Source organism: Scyliorhinus canicula, chromosome 3 (genome assembly GCF_902713615.1).
Source record: "Scyliorhinus canicula chromosome 3, sScyCan1.1, whole genome shotgun sequence".
In the NCBI taxonomy this organism is placed as follows: Eukaryota; Metazoa; Chordata; class Chondrichthyes; order Carcharhiniformes; family Scyliorhinidae; genus Scyliorhinus; species Scyliorhinus canicula.
The window spans coordinates 207671794-207693640 of NC_052148.1; the positions used below are offsets into that span (position 1 = coordinate 207671794).

The window sequence follows — 21847 nt, forward strand, 5'->3', positions numbered from 1 at the left end:
GCCACAGACCCACTTCCTAATCCTAATTCACTCATCAGCGACTAATTTCATAGAGTGCTCCTTAAATATGTGTTGGGTGGCTCATTAACAAACGCAAGAGGCCAAGTGCTTGTTTTATGCAGCTGCCCAAGATGCCTAAAATCGAAACATGCGCATGAGATTGATACGTTTGCTTTCATCATGGGTTTTATTTTACAATGGGTATAAATTTCTAACCCATGCTGCCTATGCTCCAAGAACAATTACTACTATCAGTTAAAGGGTCATTAACATCATAGAACCGCATGGACAATGTCTTCAACCAAGGGATTAATTGGAGGTAAAACAAAAGGAGTGGAGGAGCGTAGTTGATTGGAACTGGGACCATACCTGCTGCAGCCAAATATTATGGTGACTCACATTACAGTTAGTGAAGGGTTAAAGTATGATGCAAGGAGAATATTTTTTTCTTTTACAGTATGGTGTGCTCTGATCTTAGCCTTGTAATTCTTTTCGTATCTTCATGCTACAACAAAGGCAGTGACTTCATAAATATTTAAGTTTTATGCAAGCTCAGAATTCGGGAGGATGTTTGCATAGTAAGCAGTCTGATAATGTTTTGAATAGAACACCCTGTAGAGATTGAAATGGAATCCATCTGTGTTGACATTGGCCGTGTGTGCTGTGCTGCCCAGCTGTGGAGGCTAACCACCATTATTCTTCAGTACACCAATGGGTCTGAGTCAGACAAGCAGCATTTGGCTCATTTCCTCTCTCACTATATTATGGATGAATCTTGGAGAAATGGGAAGCACATTCGTGCATTTGCTTTAATTGCAAGGTAGTTTAGAAAATTCTCTACCATCTAATTTTTTTTTGTTACAAATTCAGATGTGTTATGTTGCACTGAGTAAACAACTTACAGACACAAATGGGGCATATTATTGTGAGCATTAAATTTAAGTATGTGAGTAGAGAGTTTTCTGTTACAGTCCGTGGCATATGTTTTTTTCCCCTTTGTCAGTGATACAGTATTCATAGAATGAAAGTGTAAAAGTATTGTTAAAGCAAATGAAAAAGAAAGTTCACATTCAATCGCATTTCTTAAATGGGATTCAAGTGTATTTGCTTTTACAAAGAAAAAGAAAACGTCTGATATTCCAATGAGCTCATAGCACAAGGTGTTATAACACCTGCTTCGCCAACCGATGGTTACGTTTATTAATCATGGAATTGTCAGTCACTACTTACACTGACGAAAGCTATTTCAATATTTCCTGACTTGGCCACCTCATGAAGCATGGATGACAAAGACTATCACACACAAGTTACAACATGGAACAAACTATCTTCCCCAACCACTCCAAGTTGGTGTTTATCCCTCACATGAGCAGCTGTGTTCCTGCATGTTCCCATAGACCTTTATCTTCCTTCCATCAACAACCTCGCTAATAAGAATAGCATGTTCCTGTACTGGAGTGTGCCCTTAATGCAAGAAAATGTCCCCAAGGTGATTGACATGAGCGTTGTCAGCCAACATTTGGCACCAAGCCATATAACGAGAGGTTACGACAGATAACCAAAAGGGTGATCAAAGATTTAGAGTAGTATAGAGTTAGAAGGAATTCAGGGTAAATTCCTTATCTTAGGACCTAGGTAGTTGAAGGAAATTGGGATGCACAAGAGGCCAGAATTATGGGTTAATTTACTCATGTGTGTCAACATAGGATTCGATTCAACCAAATGGGAACAAAGTCAAATAGTGAGCACATTGAGCCGCATGTTTCCCGGCACTCGCAGTGTCGAGTAACACATGGCTATTCAATGTGACTCACGTTTTATGAGGGGCCTCAACGGGGAACACGCGACTGGGGCTGCACATGGCCCCCTTTTGAACATGGGTGATCTCCGCTGGCTGGAACTCCCCAGTGTAGTGAGAGATCGGGACACTCTCCCCAACATCCACACAGGGCATCCCCAGCCTGGATCTCACATGCATTTAAAAAAGAGCCAGCGCCAAACTGGCAGTGCTCATGCCCGCTGCCAATGCCATCTGGGCACATTGGCAGTGCTAGGGTGACACCCAAGTGACACTGTCAGGATGCCAGGGTGGCACCAGCAGTGCCAGGGCACCAAACCTGCCTAAAAGGATATGCAGCTGTGGGCCTCCAATCCCTTGGGACAGTGTTCTTCAAACTTTTTTTCCGTGGACCCATTTTTACCAACCGGCCAACCTTCGTGACCCACGCCGGCCGACCTGAGTGACCCACCATTTTCTCTTACCTTGTTTGCTGCTGATAAAAATGGAGGAAATGGTTTTGGGTCCCTTTGGCCCTCGTACATGCTCCTGCAATGGAACCTGTTGAATGAACAGGTAGGGGATGGTTTAGCACACTGGGCTAAATCGCTGGCTTTTAAAGCAGACCAAGGCAGGCCAGCAGCACGGTTCAATTCCCGTACCAGCCTCCCCGAACAGGCGCCGTAATGTGGTGACTAGGGGCTTTTCACAGTAACTTAATTGAAGCCTACTCATGACAATAGGCGATTTTCATTTCATGAAGGTGAAGCCTTCTGGTGTCGGAAAGTATGGAGTCTCCATCTGTCCAAAGTTCTGCATTTTTTTCATGTAAAGTTTCATCAAACAAAACCCCACCGAACTTGTAACAAAAATAAAAAATAAAATGAATAAAATAAATGGAAAAAAATAAAAATAAAATAAATGAATAAAATGAATTAAAAAACCCTGAACTTGTGAAACAAAAAGCTGCGACCGTTTAAAAAAATAACTGTCGCACTGCGCATGCGCGCCTGTTCATCGGCGCGCATGCGCAATGCGGCTGGATTTTTTTTTTTTACATGTTCGCGGCCATTTTAAAGGCCGCTTGCAGCCAGCGTTATTAAAAGCCGAGTTTGAAGAACACTGCCCTGGGAGACACCCATAAGTGTTGTTTCGTTGGTCCCCATTTGTAGGGACCAGGGTTGAATGGCACTTGCCCGAGGTTTCTGAAGGAAGGGGGTGAATCCCAAAGCCTCACGTACCTCGGGAATCTGCACATTAGAGGAAGACTAAATGTCTCACTCTAATATGTAGATTTGGCAAAAAGTGATCCTGCCCACATGGGCGGGATTTACATAGCAACGCCTCACGGAATTGCATTGAATCTCACGAGGCATTGCGAGCTGGGTAGGTCCCGGGAGTGCAGCGTGGCCATTGGATTGTGCCCATAATTTCTTATTTTTTAAATTTAGTGTACCCAATTCTATTTTTTTCAATTAAGGGGCAATTTAGCGTGGCATATCTATGGATTGTGGGGTTGAGACCCATGCAGACACGGGAAGAATGTGCAAACGCCATATGGACAGTGACCCAGGCCCAATGTGATCTGGATCACGCACTCACTCACCAGAACTCATGAGTCATTAGATTCATTTAAATATGCACTGTCGGGTTGAGGCCGAATTCTCAGCACCCAGGTGTCACCGGCTACACCGGCGTGCCTCAACTGGGCGCCAATTTGTACTGGTCTTCACAAGTGGAGACCAGGAGTGATGGTCATACAGATGGTCTAGGAGGCCATTAGAGCCCCCGGGTGGTTGAGGTCCATGCAGGGCAGTACCCTGGAATGCACCCGGGCACCTCGGCAGTTCCAACCTGGCTGGGGTACCCAGGTGCCTGGTTGGCACAGCCAAGGATTGGGTCCTGAGGGAAGCCACACCCATGAAAGGGGAGTGATCAGAGGTATGAAGTTGGGGGTGGGGGTGAACCTGAAAAGAGTGGCTCATCAGCGACTCCATTGGAAGCTGTGCTCACTTGGGAGCGGGCGGGGGGGGGAGGGGGGGGGGGTGCGGGCGGGGGGGGGGAGGGGGGGGGGGGTGCCCTGAAACTCAATTGAGAGATTGGGCAGCCTTTTAAAGTGGCAGCGGATCTCTGAGGAGTCCGTCTCGCTCGTGAGTTCAGTCCCCAGTGGCGGGAAATATTGCTAAGTGTGGGCTAGACCGGTGAGAAACTCTCCAAAACCCAAAGAGATTACTACATGTTTGTGAATCCAGGTCTAGATCTCTCCCAAAAAGCAGTTTGTAGCACAAGTGGATAGCACTGTGGCTTCACAGCACCAGGGACGCAGGTTCAATTCCCCGCTGGGTCACTGTCTGTGCGGAGTCTGCACGTTTTCCCCATGTCTGCGTGGGTTTCCTACGGGTGCTCCGGTTTCCTCCCACAGTCCAAAGACGTGCAGGTTAGGTGGATTGGACATGCTAAATTGTCCTTAGTGTCCAAAGGTTGGGAGGATTATTGGGTTGCGGAGATAGGGTGAAAGTGAGGGCTGAAGTGGGTTGGTGCAGACTCAATGGGCCGAGTGGCCTCCTTCTGCACTGAATGTTCTATGTTCTACCCTGCCAATCCCACCCAAAGAGTGCAATTTAATGGAAAAAAAAACTACATTCTGGGTGGGATTGGTGGGGTTGATCCCAGGGAGGCCTCCCTGAGGCCACACTTCAGCATCATTTCTTGTACTGAGGAGCTCGGCGAGATGAGAGGAGCTCCTCAGTGCAGGAAGAGATTGGGGTGCCTTCTCTCGATCCCGCAATGCAACCACCAGACCCCCTCCAAGCCCCAACTGACCTCTTGGAGGGGGTCCTTGAGCCCCCCCCCATCATGTCCCGGCAGGGCACACCCACACCCGATCCCCGGCACAGGCAAAATGCCAACCTGGCACTGTGGCTCTGCCCCTGCCAGCCTCGCAGTGCCCAGGTGGCATGAGTGGTGCCGAGGTGCCAGCCTGGCCAGAGCCTCCTGGTGATCTCTGGTCACTTGGGAGACCCCCATCTGTGCTGTTCCTCCTGGTCCCTGTTTGTGGTGAGCAGAACGAACAGCGCCCGGCTGGAGTCTCCATGATGAGGCCGATAGATGCCGGTTAGATCAGGCGGCAGCATAGCTAAGAGAGCTTTTAACATTTTTGAATGTTTTTTTTTAATCAATTAGAGTACCCAATTAATTTTTTCCAATTAAGGGGCATTTAGTGTGGCCAATCCATCCATCCGGCACATCTTTGGGTTGTGGGGGCGAAACCTACGTAAACACCAGTTGAGGGTGCAAACTCCACAGTGACCCAGAGCCAGAATGTAACCTGGGACCTCGGTGCCGTGAGGCAGCAGTGCTAACCACTGCGCCACCATGCTGCCTCTAGAGTTTTTAACTATAAGAGTTCCACCTATTGTGATGGGATCCAGCTTGAGACGTCTCACGAGGTCTCGTTAGATCTCGTGAGGCTTGAGACTTCCGGTGGCGGCAATGAGGAGCTAAGCCGCACATTTGGCAGCTCCCGCTGAGAACGGACTTTGGGGCTCTTTTCAGGGCCCCCAACAGAGCTGTGGCGGCAAATCCCGACGTGGGAAGACGTCAGGAGTCGACCCCAACGGTCCTATGGTCCGGACCAGGAGTGGGGTAAGGAGAAAGCCGGAGAAAGCACCCCCGAAAAAGCAGGGGAAGGGAGGCCGGCGGAGGCCTTGAGGAGCTGAGGTACTGGGCTCAGGAGCAGCAGGCGACTCTGCTGCGCTGCTTCCAGGAGCTTAAGTTGGAGCTGCTGGAGTCGCTGTAGGTAACCAACAGGGAGCTGATGGAGACCCAGACAGCCCAGGGGGCTGCGATCCGGGAGCTGCAGCAGCAGGCCTCCGAAAGGGAGGATGAGGTCGTGGCCGTGGCGGGGAAGGTGGAGATGCACGAGGCGCTCCATAAAAGATGGCAGGAGCGGTTCGAGGAGCTGGACAACCGGTTGAGGAGCAAGAATTTGCGGATCCTGGGCCTCACGGAGGGGCTGGAGGGGTCGGACCTAACGGCCTATGTGGTGACTATGTTAAACTCGCTGATGGGGGCTGGGTCCTTCCAGGGGCCCCTGGAGTTAGAGGGGGCCCACAGAATTCTGGCTAGGAGGCCCAAGCCGAACGAGCCGCCGCGGGCGGTGTTGGTGCGGTTTAATCGGTTTGTGGATCGTGAGTGTGTGCTCCGGTGGGCCAAGAAGGAGCGGAGCAGCAAGTGGGAGAACACGGAGGTGCGGATCTTCCAGGACTGGAGTGCGGAGGTGGCGAGGCGGAGGGCCGGGTTTAACCGGACGAAGGCGGTGCTCCATAGACGGAGTGTGAAGTTCGGCATGTTGCAGCCGGCGCGTCTGTGGGTCACCTATAAGGATCGGCACCATTATTTTGAGTCCCCAGAGGAGGCGTGTGCCTTTGTGCAGACCGAGAAATTGGACTCAAACTGAGGGTCTAAGACGGGGGATGCTGTATAATACTGTATTTGTATTTGCTTGGTTTAGTGTAAGATGTGGGTTGGCCTTAGGGTGGGTGGGGTGATGTTGATTTGTCTTTTCTATATGGGTTTTTCTGCAGGGGTCAGGTGGACAGGTTCGGGCAGAGGGGTAAACGGGGAGTTCGGGGAGCTGGTGGGGGGGACTGACAATGGGAGTAGCCCTGGAGGAGGCGCGGGCTTTCTGCGGGTTTCCCGCGCTGGGAGATGGCGGGGTCGGGGCTGAGAAGCGCGGGTCATTGCTGGCTGTTTTCTTTTCCCGCACAAGAGCGGCCGGGAGGGGGGGGGACCCGTTGACGGGTACGATGGAGGAGGGGTAGTCCCACGTGGGGAGGAGTCGGAGGTAGGGCGGGAGTCGCCGGGGTCAGCAGAAGTTAGCTGGCTCACGGGAGTGCTATGGAGGGAGGGGCGCGGCTAGGAGGGGTCCTAGCCTTGGGGGGGGAGGGGGGCGGGGGTGTACCGGGCTGCTGCTAAAATGGTCAGGAAGGAGCTGGAGGACACAGGGGATGCTGTAGGGGGGGAGTTGCCGCTGTGGGAAACTGGCAGAGCGGGGGACGCTGGCCGGGGGTGGGCAAGGGATGGGGTATGGCTAATCGGCAGGGGAGGGGGGCAGGGAGCCCTCTGATCCGGCTGATAACCTGGAATGTGAGGGGGCTGAATGGGCCGGTCAAACGGGCCCGGGTATTTGCGCACCTGAAGGGGCTGAAGTCGGATGTGGCCATGCTCCAGGAGACACACCTGAGAGTGGTGGACCAGGTTCGGCTGAGGAAGGGATGGGTGGGCCAAGTATTTCACTCAGGGCTGGATGAGAAGAGCAGGGGGGTGGCGATCCTGGTGGGGAAGAAGGTGTCGTTTGAGGTGTTAAATGTGGTGGCTGTCAGTGGCGGGAGATATGTGATGGTGAGTGGCAAGCTGCAGGGGGAGCGGGTAGTGTTGGTGAATGTTTGTGCCCCAAATTGGGACGATGCGGGGTTTATGCGGCGCATGTCGGGCCGCATTCCGGACCTGGAGGTGGGGGGCCTGATCATGGGGGGGGGACTTCAACACGGTACTGGATCCTCCATTGGATCGATCCAAGTCCCGGACGGGTAGGAGGCCGGCGGCGGCTAAGGTGCTGAGGGGATTTATGGACCAGATTGGGTGGGGGGGGGGGGGGTGGACCCCTGGAGGTTTGCGAGGCCAAGGGCCAAGGAATACTCGTTTTTCTCCCACGTACATAAGGCCTACTCGAGGATTGATTTTTTTTGTCCTGAGTAGGGGGTTGGTTTCGAGCGTGGAGGATGCGGAATACGGGGCAGCAGGGTAGCATGGTGGTTAGCATAAATGCTTCACAGCTCCAGGGTCCCAGGTTCGATTCCCGGCTGGGTCACTGTCTGTGTGGAGTCTGCACGTCCTCCCCCTGTGTGCGTGGGTTTCCTCCGGGTGCTCCGGTTTCCTCCCACAGTCCAAAGATGTGCGGGTTAGGTGGATTGGCCATGCTAAATTGCCCGTAGTGTCCTAATAAAAAAAAAAGTAAGGTTAAGGGGGGGGGGTTGTTGGGTTACGGGTATAGGGTGGATACGTGGGTTTGAGTAGGGTGATCATGGCTCGGCACAACATTGAGGGCCGAAGGGCCTGTTCTGTGCTGTACTGTTCTATGTTCTATGTTCTACTCCGCCATTGCCATTTCAGATCATGCCCCGCACTGGGTGGACCTCGGGCTGGGGGAAGAGAGGAACCAACATCCGCTCTGGTGCTTGGAGGTGGGGCTGCTGGCAGATAAGGAGGTGGCCGGGCGGGTTCGGGGGTGTATCGAGAGGTACCTTGAGGCCAATGACAACGGGGAGGTCCGAGTGGGGACGGTCTGGGAGGCATTGAAGGCGGTGATGAGGGGGGAATTAATCTCCATCCGAACCCATAGGGAGAGGGGGGAGCAGAGGGAGAGGGAGAGACTGATAGGGGAGATGGTGCGGGTGGATAGGAGATATGCGGAGGCTCCAGAGGAGGGATTGCTGGGGGAGAGGCGTAGCCTTCAGGCCAGATTCGACCTATTGACTACCAGAAAGGCGGTAGCTCAGTGGAGGAAAGCACAGGGGGCGGTGTATGAGTATGGGGAGAAGGCGAGCAGGATGCTGGCACACCAGCTCCGAAAGCGGGATGCGGCCAGGGAGATTGGGGGAGTGATGGATAAGGCTGGGAAGGTGGTGCGGAGGGGAGTAGATGTTAATGGGGGTCTTCAGAGACTTCTATGGGGAACTGTACCGGTCGGAACCCCCGGTGGAGGGGGGTGGAATGGGGCGCTTCTTGGACAAGCTGTGATTCCCGAGGGTGGAGGAGGAGCAGGTGGAGGGACTGGGGTCGCCGATCGAGCTGGAGGAGGTGGTCAAAGGGATAGGGAGCATGCAGTCGGGGAAGGCGCCGGGGCCGGATGGGTTTCCGGCGGAATTTTATAAAAGGTATTTGGACCTGTTGGGACCCCTGTTGGTCCGGACTTTTAACGAGGCAAGGGAGGGGGGGGGGGGGGCTTTGCCCCCAACTATGTCAGAGGCGCTGATTTCCTTGATCCTGAAGCGGGACAAGGATCCTCTGCAGTGCAGGTCATATAGGCCGATTTCGCTGCTGAACACCGACGCTAAGCTGCTGGCAAAGATCCTGGCCACTAGAATAGAGGATTGCGTGCCCGGGGTCATTCACGAGGACCAGACTGGGTTTGTGAAGGGAAGGCAGTTGAATACGAACTTGCGAAGGCTCCTCAATGTCATTATGATGCCGGCCATGGAAGGGGAGGCGGAGATGGTGGTGGCAATGGATGCGGAGAAGGCTTTTGATAGGGTTGAGTGGGAGTATTTGTGGGAGCTGTTGGAGAGGTTTGGGTTAGGAGAGGGGTTTATCCGGTGGGTGAGGCTGCTCTCCGAGTGTAGCCACAAATAGGAGGAGGTCGGAGTACTTTCGGCTGTACCGGGGGACGAGACAGGGGTGCCCCCTGCCCCCCTTGCTCTTCGCGTTGGCGATTGAGCCCCTGGCCATGGCATTGAGGGAGTCAGGGAACTGGAGGGGCCTGGTGCGGGGTGGGGAGGAGCATCGAGTGTCGCTGTATGCAGACGACCTGTTGCTGTATGTGGCGGACCTGGTGGGGGGGATGCCGGAGGTGATGAGGATTCTTAGTGAATTCGGAGGTTTCTCGGGGTATAAGTTGAACCTGGGCAAGAATGAGTTGTTTGTGGTGCATCCGGAGGATCAAGAGGAGGGGATTGGTAGGCTCCCACTGAAGCAGGCAGGGAAGAGCTTTAGGTACCTAGGGGTCCAGGTGGCTGGGAGCTGGGGGGCCCTGCACAAGCTCAACCTCACAAGGTTGGTGGAGCAGATGGAGGAGGAGTTTAAGAGGTGGGATATGTTACCGCTGTCACTGGCGGGGAGGGTGCAGTCCGTTAAGATGACAATGCTCCCGAGCTTTTTGTTCCTGTTCCAGTGCCTCCCCATCCTTATCCTGAAGGCCTTTTTAGGAGGGTCAACAGGAGTATCACAGGATTTGTGTGGGCGCATGGGACTCCGAGGGTGAGAAGAGTGTTCCTGGAACGAGGCAGGGATAGGGGGGGGCTGGCGTTGCCCAACCTCTGTGGGTACTATTGGGCTGCCAACGCAGCGATGGTGCGTAAGTGGGTAATGGACGAGGAAGGTGCAGCATGGAAGAGGATGGAGGCGGCGTCATGTGTGGGCACGAGCCTGGAGGCGCTGGTAACGGCGCCGTTGCCGCTCCCTCCAACGAGGTGTACCACGAGCCCGGTGGTGGCGGCTACCCTCAAAATTTGGGGACAATGGAGACGGCATAGGGTAGAAGTGAGGGGCTCGATGGAGGCATTGTCCCAGGGAGCATTGATGGCGGATTCCTGGGCTGGCACAGGGCAGGGGTTAGGAGGCTGAGGGACCTGTTTGTGGAGGGGAGGTTCGCGAGCTTGGGGGAGTTAGAGGGGAAGTTTGGGCTCCCCCTGGGGAACATGTTTAGGTACATGCAGGTGAGGACGTTTGCCAGGCAGCAGGTGGAGGGGTTCCCCTTACTGCCCCCACGAGGGGTGCGGGATCGGTTGCTCTCGGGGGTGTTGGTTGGAGGGGGGGGATTTCGGACATATACCGGGTGATGCAGGAGGTAGACGAGGCTTCGGTGGAGGAACTGAAGGGTAAATGGGAAGAGGAGCTGGGTGAGGAGATTGAGGAGGGGAAGTGGGCGGATGCCCTGGAGAGAGTGAATTCCTCCTCTTCTTGTGCGAGGCTTAGCCTCATACAGTTCAAAGTGCTGCATAGGGCCCACATGACTGGGACGAGGATGAGTAGGTTTTTCGGGGGCGAGGACAGGTGTGCTAGGTGCTCGGGGAGCCCAGCGAACCACGCCCATATGTTTTGGGCGTGCCCAGCGCTGGGGGAGTTTTGGAAGGGGGTAGCAAGGACGGTGTCGAGGGTGGTGGGATCCAAGGTCAAGCCAAGCTGGGGACTCGCAATTTTTGGGGTTGCAGTGGAGCCGGGAGTGCAGGAGGCGAAAGAGGCCGGTGTTCTGGCCTTTGCGTCCCTAGTAGCCCGGCGGAGGATTCTTCTTCAGTGGAAGGATGCGAGGCCCCCAAGCGTGGAGGCCTGGATCAATGATATGGCGGGGTTCATTAAATTGGAGAAGGTGAAATTTGCCCTGAGGGGATCAGTACAGGGGTTCTTTAGGCGGTGGCAGCCTTTCCTGGACTTCCTGGCAGAACAGTAGGGAAATTGGCCGGCGGCAGCAGCAACCCTAGGGGGGTGGGGGGGGGGGGGGGGGGGGGGGGGGGGTGGTGGTTTGGATCGGGGGGAGGGAGAACTGTGTACATGGGTCTGTGGGATGTGGCGGGTGTTATCTGTTTCCCTTTTGTCGTTGGGTGTTCTTTTGGGTTTTTTTTCTCTTGTTTGTAGTTGCTTTTGAAGTTGGGTGGGAATTGTTCTTGGGGTGTTACCGCGGTTGTTTTGTTAATAGAGTTGAGCTGTTTATATTTTGTAAAAATTTCAATAAAAATTATTTTTTTTTAAAATCTCGTGAGGCTTAACGACCACCCGAGATTTATTGGCCGCATCCCATCCTGATTCCTGCGGGACGCGGCCGGGAAGTCGTGCCCAAAATTACTCTAGAGGTATGATTTAACGAAAAATTTCAAAGTGCCATTTTGAGTGTGATTGGCGGGGTGTTTTTCAGCGGCCATGTTGGTGAAATCGCGGTCCATATCTAACCGCACATTAGTGCCGGAAATGAGACCCCAAGAACTTCTTGCCAATTTGGCTGTCTCGCTGTCTGATTTGCCAGACTCTTGTCTCACCGCTAAAGCGACGGAACTGCTTTTAAACGCTCCCTCACCACCACTCCCAGTCAACACACAAGCATGGCAGCACGCAGACCTACTCCTTGCTTTGGGGATGCCAACCTGACCGGGCTTCACGATGCTGTGGATGCAAGATGGGACATCCTGTGCCCCTGAGGGGATTGGAGGACCAGCACAATGTCACCTGTACCACCTGGGAGGTAGTGGCAGTGGCTGTCAGTGCGGAAAGCATAAGGAGGAGGACCGCTATCCAATGTAGGAGGAAGTCCTGTGACACCCAACTGATGCCACCTCTCTTGGCATCAGTTTCGCTTGCCACACCCACCAGACCAAACCTTTCATGACAAGGCTTGGTGTCCACAAATGCCACCTGTTAAAGACCCTCCTGAACCATCAAGTGTGCGGCTCACAATGCCCTCTGTCATCGCAGGAGATGAGAGCCCATAATAAGCGGGAAAAAAACCAAGATGTTGGGGGGGGGGATATCAGAGTTTTGAGTCCACACCCCCTATGAGGAATGGGATCTGGAAACTGCAGGTTGTCCGAGGAGAGAGCAGTCACCAACGGTGAGGTTCATCTCCACGCAGAGCTGAGGAGCCACTGCCTCTTCACCCACATGACATGTCTCAAGTGAGTCAGACAAAACGATCCTTCGCTCTCACTGACCACATGTCCATTGTCTCGCAGGATCTCCATCTGATGGGGCCGGGAGAACTGGAGTCATCCCCCCCACCTGCCACCCAAGAGGCATCCTTGGAAGAGAACTCCGAGGAGACCACCATCACAGCTATCATCCCCACCTTCCACCAGCGCAGAGACACATCTTGGTGGGCGACATTAATAGATAGGCTTATGGGGCACAATCTGGTGAGCCCCACACAGGTGGAGGTTGGAACAGTCAGAGGTCTGCTGGATCCCAGGACACAGCTGAGTCCAAGTCAGATGCCAGACCTCTGGAAAAGGTTATCCCAGAGCTCATGCAGATGATAGGATACAGTTATGAGATTCATGAGGGGATCTCAGCAATATTCCAGTGAGTGCATAGCCGATTGGAAGAGTCCGAATGGCTACAGCCGCAGGAGATGATGCCAACAATGTGTGGACCAAGTCAACACTGCTAGGATGGTGACCACAGTGGAAAGCCTGGAGCACATCTTGAGTGGGGGTGCCCAAGGCATGGCTCAGTCTGTGATGACGGTGGCTAAGGGCCTTGACATCATGTCTCAGATGCAGGTGGGCATTGCCAAGCAACTTCCAGAGCTTGGCCCTGTCACTGAGGAGCATCTCTGAGGGCATTGACATCATGGTGCAGACAGTAGTGAGGCACCAGGGCCGGATGATGCAGAGGCCTCTTCAGCTCACTCCAGCTGCTTCACCATACCATGGAGACCCCCAGGGTCCTGCAGGCACCGTCAGGGAGGCCAACCCGGAGTGGCCTGGTTAGATTGCAAACTCATTCGCGGCCGACACGAATCTCGATTTTGGTCTTTCCCGCTATCTAACTGGCGTGCCCAGATCCTCGTCGGGAGCAATCGCGCCATTCATGTTTAAAACTGCCCGCAATACTGCAACAGTAAAGTTATTGAATTCTAGTATAATTCACCAGTGCATCCTGAATTTTATTATGATGCACACACAAGTAAACCGAAGCCACCCCATACAAAAGTCGGTGGAATACCGCTACTCACTTCCAAGCAATCGGGGGCATTTTCTTCAAATTTCACTTTCTAACCAGTTTTTGTATTAATTTGATGTGCTTCCCCAAATGCTTCATACCCCTTAATCTTCCCCACTAGTCCCCTGTGGTACCTTGCCGAAGGCATTCTGTAGATCCATGTAGACCACTTCCACTCCATTTCTGCCCTCGAACATAATGTTTAAAAACTGATTTTTTGCAGTCTGTTTCCGAAGCACCCCTTTGATTTGTCAGATGATACCCTGATTACCCTCAATATCCACCTAACTAAAGTTTATCAGCGAATTAATGAGATTTTTAAAGAAAATTGCATGTCTTCATTTTGTTCTCATTTTATTTGCTAACGTGATTATGGAAACATGTTTTTAATTCCTGAAAGATAGCGAGACATTTTCAAATGTAAAGCAGATTTTACCATTTTAAATTGCTGTAGCGTGATTAAGCTTTAGAGTTCAGAAGACCTCCAGCTGAGTGCACACCACACTAATTTATCATACAATGGCCTATTCATATAACCCTGCAGCCTGCTGGGACGCGCTGCTTTCAGTTCCTAAAAACATGCCTAAGGTCGCAAGTTGCAAGTTCAACTGACTGCCTGTGTCTGAGTAAAGAGAAATAAAGCATTAACCTCTCTATACAGGATATAATAATCTCTTATGTACAGACATTGCTGCAAATAGCAAATTCATTGTAATCATGCAAAAATCCGCAGCAACATTTCTTACATTTCCATCCAGGAATGTCTAGAGGCTGACTCAGACCAACTGACTATTTGAAATGCGACCTTTTATAATATGCTTTGGGTGAGATTTAACTAAATGGGAACAAAATCCCATAGCGAGCGCGTTTAGCCGTGTGTTTCCCAGCACTCACAGCACTGAGAAACACACCGCTATAAAACAGCACCCGGATTGGATAGGGGTCACGGCCAAGGCCGCACATAGCCCTGTTTTGTGCACTGAGGAGCTCCACCTACCAGAGCCCCTCAGTGTAGCGAGAGATGGGGGACACCATTTTAAATCTCTTGAGCCCCTGAAGCGATCCCGACCCACCCTAATTCCCAATGCATTATGGGAGAGTCCTGGAACCGCCCCACCCCCAACACCTGCGCAGGGTACCACAGCACAATCGCTACCGCATATAAAATGACAGCCTGGCACTTTGGCAGTGCTATTTGGGCACCTTGGCAGCCCCAGGCTGGCACAGCCAGGGTGCCCAGGTGGCACCAGCAGTGCCAGGGTACCACCCTGCCCAAAGGGCATGCACCTGGTAGCCTCCGAATCCCTGGGAGACCCCACCAGTACCATTTTGTCAGGTCCCCATTTGTGGAAATCAGTACTGAACAGTGTTGCCTGTGATGTCCATGATGAAGGAGATAGATCCGAACGCCTCAGATACTTTGGGGAAACTGCACATTAAAGTGAGACTAGCTGTCTCGCTCTAATATGCATATTTGACTAAAAGTGATCCCGTCTACAATGGGTGGGATTTACATCGCAACATCTTGAGTGGTGTTGCAAGCCGAGTAGATCCCGCGAACGGGGTCTCCCAGCTTCTATTGGCCATACTGTGTCATGGTGCACAGCTTTTCAGGTGCATGGCCATTCGATCGCGCCCTATATTTCAGCAATCGGAGAATGAAAAACAATGAAATTTGATATGCTGACTTCTGCAGTCAATTATCTGATCTGAGGTCTTGTTTAGCAAGGCTCCCTGCTGTAAGTTTACCAATCACTGTACTGTTTCCCATTATCTACCTGTATATTACATCCACTAACTTACTTGTGCGAGCAACACTGGTTCAGCTCAGTTGGCTGGACAGCTGATTTGTGACACAGAGCGAGGCCAACAATGTGAGTTCAAATCTTGGCTAAGGTTATTCATGAAGGCCCCCCTTCTCAACCTTGCTCCTCGCCTGAGGCATGGTGATGCTCCGATTAAGTCACCACCAGTCAGCTCTTCCCCCTCACAGAGGAAAGCAGCCTATGGTCGTCTGGAACTACTGTGACTTTACTTTTTTTACTTGCTATTTACCCTTTGGATGAAGTTCATCCTGATTTCTGCATTGCATTGATACTTTATTCCTTTTGGCCTCCTTTCCCTTCTCGTTGTGCTGTCTTGAATTACCTGGAGTTCCAAATGTATACTTTTTTAGTCTCTGTGCGGAGTCTGGACTTTCTCCCTGTGTCTGCGTGGGTTTCCTCCGGGTGCTCCAGTTTCTTCCCACCGTCCAAAGATGTGCAGGTTAAGTGTATTGGCCATGCTAAATTGCCTTTAGTATCCAAAATGGTTAGGTGGGGTTACTGGGTTACGGATAGGGTGACGGTGTGGGCTTAGGTAAGGTGCTCTTTCCGAGGGTCGGTGCAGACTCGATGGACTGAATGGCCTCCTCCTGTACTGTAAATTCTATGATTCTATGAAAAAGGAAGAAAGACATGCATTTTCCTTCTGCCTTTCATGACCACTTGATGCCTCAAAGCACTTCACAGCCATTGTAGTCACTGCTGTATTGTGGGAAACACAGCAGTCAATTTATGCACAGCAATTTCCTACAAAAACAGCAATGTGATAATGACCAGGTAACCTACTTTTGTAATGTTGATTGGGGTGGTACAGAGGTTAGAACTGCTGCATCACAGCATTTCCTCTGGGTGCTTCGATTTCCTCCCACAGTCCAAAGATGTGCAGGTTAGGTTACGGGGATAGGGAGAGTGGGCTCAGGTAGAGTGCTCTTTTGGAGGGTCGGTGCAAACTTGGGCTGAATGGCCTTCTTCTGCACTGTAGGGATTCTATGAATATATAAATATTGGCAAGGTCATTGGGGATAGCTCTGCTGACCTTCCATTTAAAAAGTGCAATGGGGTCTTTTGTGTCTATCTGAGAGAGCAGGTGCTCTGTCTCATCTGAAATATAGCACCTTCAACTGTGCAGTACACCCTCTGAATTTTTATGCTTAAGCCTTCGTGTGGGACTTGAACTCACAACTGTGTAACTCAAAGGCAAGAGTGGTACAAGCGGACCCAGTTGACCAACTGACTCATTAAATAATCTAGAACTGGGGCAGAGTTTAAAGAAGGGGTCTCTCATTTAAGGCAGAGATGAGGAGGAATTTCTTCATTCACAGACCATTAATCTTTTGAATTCTCTACCCCCGCAGAGCAATTAATATATTCAAGGCTACATTAGACAAGTTTTTAATTTGAAAAGGAGTCGAGGTTATAGGGGGCAAGCAGGAGGGTTGAGACGAGATCACAATCAGATCAGCTATGATCTTATTGAATTGCAGAGCAGGTTCAAGGGGCCAGATTTCTTAGATTCTTGTGACCAAAAGTGAACATGGGTATGGCCCAACCAGCAAATTACATACTTTTGGCTAGTGTCCTTTAGTTGACATAGTGTCAATCTAGCGAGACAGTTCAGCATTCTTCACTCCAAGACTGCTTCACCGTCAGTCACTTTTTCATAATTCAGTAAACGGATAGCACCAATTCTTTCCAAAGTAACTTGATAAAATGCAAACCGTGAGAAGGAACATCTTTCGTGCGCCAGAAATAACATAGTCAAAATTGACGCTGTTCTCTAAGTTGTCTCGGCTAACATCTCGCTCTGAAAGAAAGAAGCTCTGTGGATGTAGAAAATATTGACAGTTAATAAACCATGTTGTATCCTGTGTAACTAATATTAGTAGGGATAATCCTACAAGTCTGTGTTGATGTTCAGAAAATCTTGCCAGATTGTGTGTGATTTTTCTTCTTAAATTGGAAGCTCTTACGAACTTTGATTCAACTTTACCCTTACAGTTAGTTTGTGATGCATCTCCTTGTGGTGTTGTAGTGGTGGTCTCCCACATCATGCCATTGGATGAAGAAAGATCCATTACTTTTGCTTCTTGAACCTTAAGCAAAGCTGAGAGCAACTCCTGTATGGGAGAGAGTTGCTGACAGACCATCGTCCATTCACTATCAATTTTGGACCATATAGGAATTCCATCACTCGCAAGTAGGATGAAAAGATGGAGATTGCTCCTGTCTGCACATACTTGCACCATTAAATACCGCCAGTCTAGTTTACATAGTAACGCAGATGGTCTTTCAAGATTGCCATTACATATTCAGAATGACCCTATGCTCTCAGAAGTGATGGACATGGTTTTACAATGAAACACTTCAGGAGTCACCCAGCCTGCAACCCGACTACTCCAGGAGAATAGAGCTGTCAATTCAGTCATGGTGTCTTCTATATGAGCTCAGAGTGATTATTCTGCCACCATTGAGGAAACGGATGTTCCAGAAGCTACATGAAGACCACTGCGGAGTGGTACGCATGAAGGAAATAGTGCAACGCTTCCTGGTGGCCTGGACATGGTGCTAAGATCGAAGAAAAAACTTGAACATCTTTCTGTGCAGAAAGTTAAATCCTAGGGAGTGATCTGAAGGGGCTTGGCAACGTGTGCATGTGAATTTTGCAGGATCTTTCAACAGACACATGTTTATAATAACTGTTGACATTCACACCAAATGGCCAGAGGTCGCTGTGATGACATGTACCTCATCTGAGAAGACCGCTAAGAATTTTGGAGAAGCGTTTAGTCGCTTTGGATTTCCAGAAAAACTGGTGAGCAACAACGGACCTCAATACATCTCGCAGGAATTTTAGAACTTCATACAAGAAAACGGCATTCAACACACTACATCCATGCCATATCACCCTGCCACAAATGGATTAGCAGAATGCGTCATCCAAACCATGAAACATGCTTTGAAAACAACTAACGGACAAGGTTCGATTATCCAACACCTCAACAAATTCTCACTTGTATATCAGAGCACCACACGTGCCACGGCCAAGACCTGTTCTGCATTATTCATGATGAAAGGACAGCTGCATTTTGCATTTGATCTTTTAAAACCTCCAAAAACCAAGGAGATTATGCGACAGCAACAACAAGCACAAGTGGAGCAGCATCAAAGCAAAGCAGTTTTCCACCAGGACAAGGAGTCTTGGCTGGGAATTAGTCCTCATGGGAGAAATGGGTTCCTGCCACAGTCCTTGCGTAAACTGGACCTGTCTCTCATACTGTCCAGATGGCAGGTGACATTATCTGGAGGAGACATGCAGACCAGTTAGTTACTGGCTGGAAAAATAGATTCGCTAAAATTGGAGCTTGTTGAGAACTCCGGTTCAGCTGTACCAAGTCAGGACTTTCCTGCGGCCCCTACACCATCAGACACTGCTGAGGAAGTCAACATCTCATCCTCGGTCCAGATGCAGAGGCAACTTCCAGTTCCCTTGTCAATACTGGTTAAACCAACTACCACTGATATCAGTGTGAAGATGAAAACACCAGAGGTTCGCTGTCAACCGTTCTAAGAGTGGCGACCTCCAGACCGCCTGAATTTAGTAATGACTAACCTATTGACCATTGTTCATTTTGAACTTGTTTTGCAGACGTTTAAATTAAGGGGGGGGAGGAAATTTTATATATTTGTCCCTTTGGCTCACCGTAGAATCTGCTGCAGTAATATATGCAAGGAAGTGATGTAGTGCGATGTAGAACGGGAAACAGAGGCAGATAGTATGAGAGAGAACACGCCACAATAAAGTTCCTTTCTTCCGTTTATCGAGTGTTCCGGAGTGTCATTTTCCAAATACCAAATACTCCAGTATTTAATACCGTTAGATAGTAATTTTTTTTTTTTAAATCCCAAAATTTAATCTTTGAAAGGCTAACTTGTGCAGGCTCTATTCCGAAGGAATTTTAGCAGTTGACTCCGCTGTCCAAACACAATTGACTGCCGATTGAGAGCAAGATGTTTCAATAACTATCAACAAATTCTGACCATTTAATTCTTGTTTTTAGTAAAACTTGTTGGATCAATTGTTTCAAAAGGGTGGCTCAGATTGTGCAATGGCATCATGATGTTTTAGCAAATCAAACTGTGTCTCCACCAAGTCACTCTGCCATGTGATCTGGTGGCTGGGTCAACAACAGGTAAGTATTTCGCTATTTCCTCCTTGCTGTAGATGTAAATAGGTGACTGGGGGCAAAGGACAACCTGTACAGATATAAAAGAGGTTGTATGTTCTCAGCGATGAGTACTGCAGCTTCATTAAAAAAAAATGAAAAATTAACTTAAAAATACACAGATGTAAGTGAGTTTGGCTGAGTAGCAGGAGGTGGCCATGCACTTCTGATCATAGCACTTCTGATGATAGAACTTATGATCATAGTCCTTGCACAGAAACATAATTAGAGACGATTTTAAGGATAGACAGGGCACTGAACGTTTTTGAATAGGCCATTTTTGTCACTATTGCAAATGGTATTGGTTAAACTCTGCAAGTTATTTAAGGAAGTGATTTATGGTTTTCCAAACTGTATGGTTGGCATTGTCAATGCTTTCCCTTTCTGTTGTTTGTTTGCTAATGAGGCTGTAAAACAGACTATCTAAGTTTAAGAAGTCACATGAGAATGTAGCAGTAATGAAAGGCAAGTTGTTATTTTCTAGAAAATGTAACAGGTCCCAAGAATGTACTAAGTATTTCCATGCTCATTTGCATTTATCCACATATAGTGATCGACCTGTTGTTTGCTTTGTATTTATGCCCAGATATATACCCCAAGATCCACAAACAGTCCTGCCCCACAGAACTGATTTCTTCCGATTTCAACTCTTGTTTTTCTTCCCCTATTCAGTCCCTTCCCAACTATATTTACTACTTTCAGAGAAGCAGTGCCTAACAATTTCCAGTTTCCTGGCCTTAGTGGTCTGCTTTTCACTGTATTCCGATCTCTCTACACCTCCATTTCCCATCAGGATGGTCTGAGGATTCCCTAATTCCACCTTGAATGGAGGTTCAGCCTGTCACCATCCACCACCACCCCCTCCTCCTTCTTGCTGAACCTATTCTCATATTAAACAACTTTGACTACACTCACTTTCTCCAAATAAATGGTGTTGCTATCAGAATCCATAATGCTTTTAGCTATGCCTGCCTTGTGAGATCGGGGGAACATCCTTTGTTCCAGCCCTGTTCAGCACCCTCCATTACCTCTTCCCCAGGCGCATTGATGACTGTCTTTGAACAATTTGTGTATATTGCCTGGTCTCTCTTGGAATAATGTATCGAGTGAAAGTAAAGTAATAGATTAGGATAAAGCCAAAATCCAAAAATAGATATACGTTTATTTATTTAACTAAACTGAAATTTTTTTTAAAAGCTTAATTTCATCTTTCACATGTCCGTTGCAGTCCAATCAAATACATGACCCATCTCCTGTCCCACTCTATTAGCTTGGATGAATTTACTATGTCTTAATGTTTTGATTTTCGAGGTTTTCCAAGATTCTTGCCTGTTTTCTCTCCCTTTATTTTCCGATTGGTTCAAGATAAAAATTCAGCTGGCAGATGGGGAGAACAGTAATTGACATGTCTCTTTCTGGAGGTTTCAGTCAAAATTGTTGATTCAGGTTTAAGAATTTGACATTCATCCAAGGACAGTTGGACTGGGTTCAGCAATAATTATGAATGTGATTTTTGAGAAGCCCGTTTCCCCTGTACTTTATATTTCATAGGAAGGTATTTCTGCAATATTCAGCGAATGGTATGGGAGTGATGGAAACATGTTCATGTTAGCCTAATAACAGTGCTTTCTGTGCTTCAGCCAATAGAAAACAGCCCGCCACCCCTGCCAACTTCTTCCTTGCCTGAAGGCTACTATGAGGAAGCGGTGCCACTGAGTCCAGGGAAAGCTCCAGAGTACATCACTTCTCGAGGTAAATGCCCATTACTGTGAGGTGTCAATAGAAATGCTTGCTTTCTTAAATGCTTTGTTCAATCCTTTGAGAATTCAATGAATTTTTATATTAAAGAAAAAATGAATTCTGTGAACACTTTAAGAGAGAAATTGTGCAGTGATAAATACGAATGTTGAAGACCAAGGTATAAATGGATGAATGTACAACAGCTTCAATTGTACACAAACATATTTAGAGAACATATGAGCCTTGCATATTGCAGAAATGCTAGTATTTCCAAAGTTTCAGCTAAAGAAGAGAGAACCTCTTCATAAATCTTTTAATTTCCCAACAAATAAACAATTTGATAGATCTGATATTATCTGGCATTATAACAAATTCACTGGCCCCACATCCATTAAATGGAGAGTATTGACCAATCATGTCCACTTGGAAAAATGGAACACAAATTCTTTCATACAGTTTTATAAAACTTGGAAGATACACAGAGGTGATTTCAAAATGTAAATGGAATGCCAAAATGTAGCTGCCATCATAAACTGTCAAAAAATAATATTAGTAAATGTGGCCCTCTAAATGCGGCCTCGGTGGGGAGAATCTCCTTGAGGTCAAAATAAAATGGCAAAGTGCCATTGGATAGCAACTGCAGTGCTGAGAAACGCCCCGCTAAACGCGACATTCAGTGGACTTTAACTACAGTCCGCTGAAGAATTCCCATTATGTCAGGTGACCAAAAGCTTGGTAAAAAGAGTTGGGTTTTGAAGGGAGGTCTTAAAAGTGGAAAACGTAGTGGAGAGGTATCG

The 21847-nt window shown here is 49.2% G+C and overlaps 1 protein-coding gene across 3 annotated transcripts in view; it reads left to right on the forward strand.

The window, feature by feature from the left end:
- Positions 1-21847, forward strand: part of afap1 (actin filament associated protein 1) — a 296334-nt gene that overhangs the window by 156054 nt on the left and 118433 nt on the right. For all 3 annotated transcript variants that reach the window (XM_038792092.1, XM_038792095.1, XM_038792093.1), the window contains one exon: positions 20951-21062. In XM_038792092.1, the coding sequence (XP_038648020.1) occupies positions 20951-21062 (112 nt within the window). The remainder of the gene's footprint in view (positions 1-20950; positions 21063-21847) is intronic.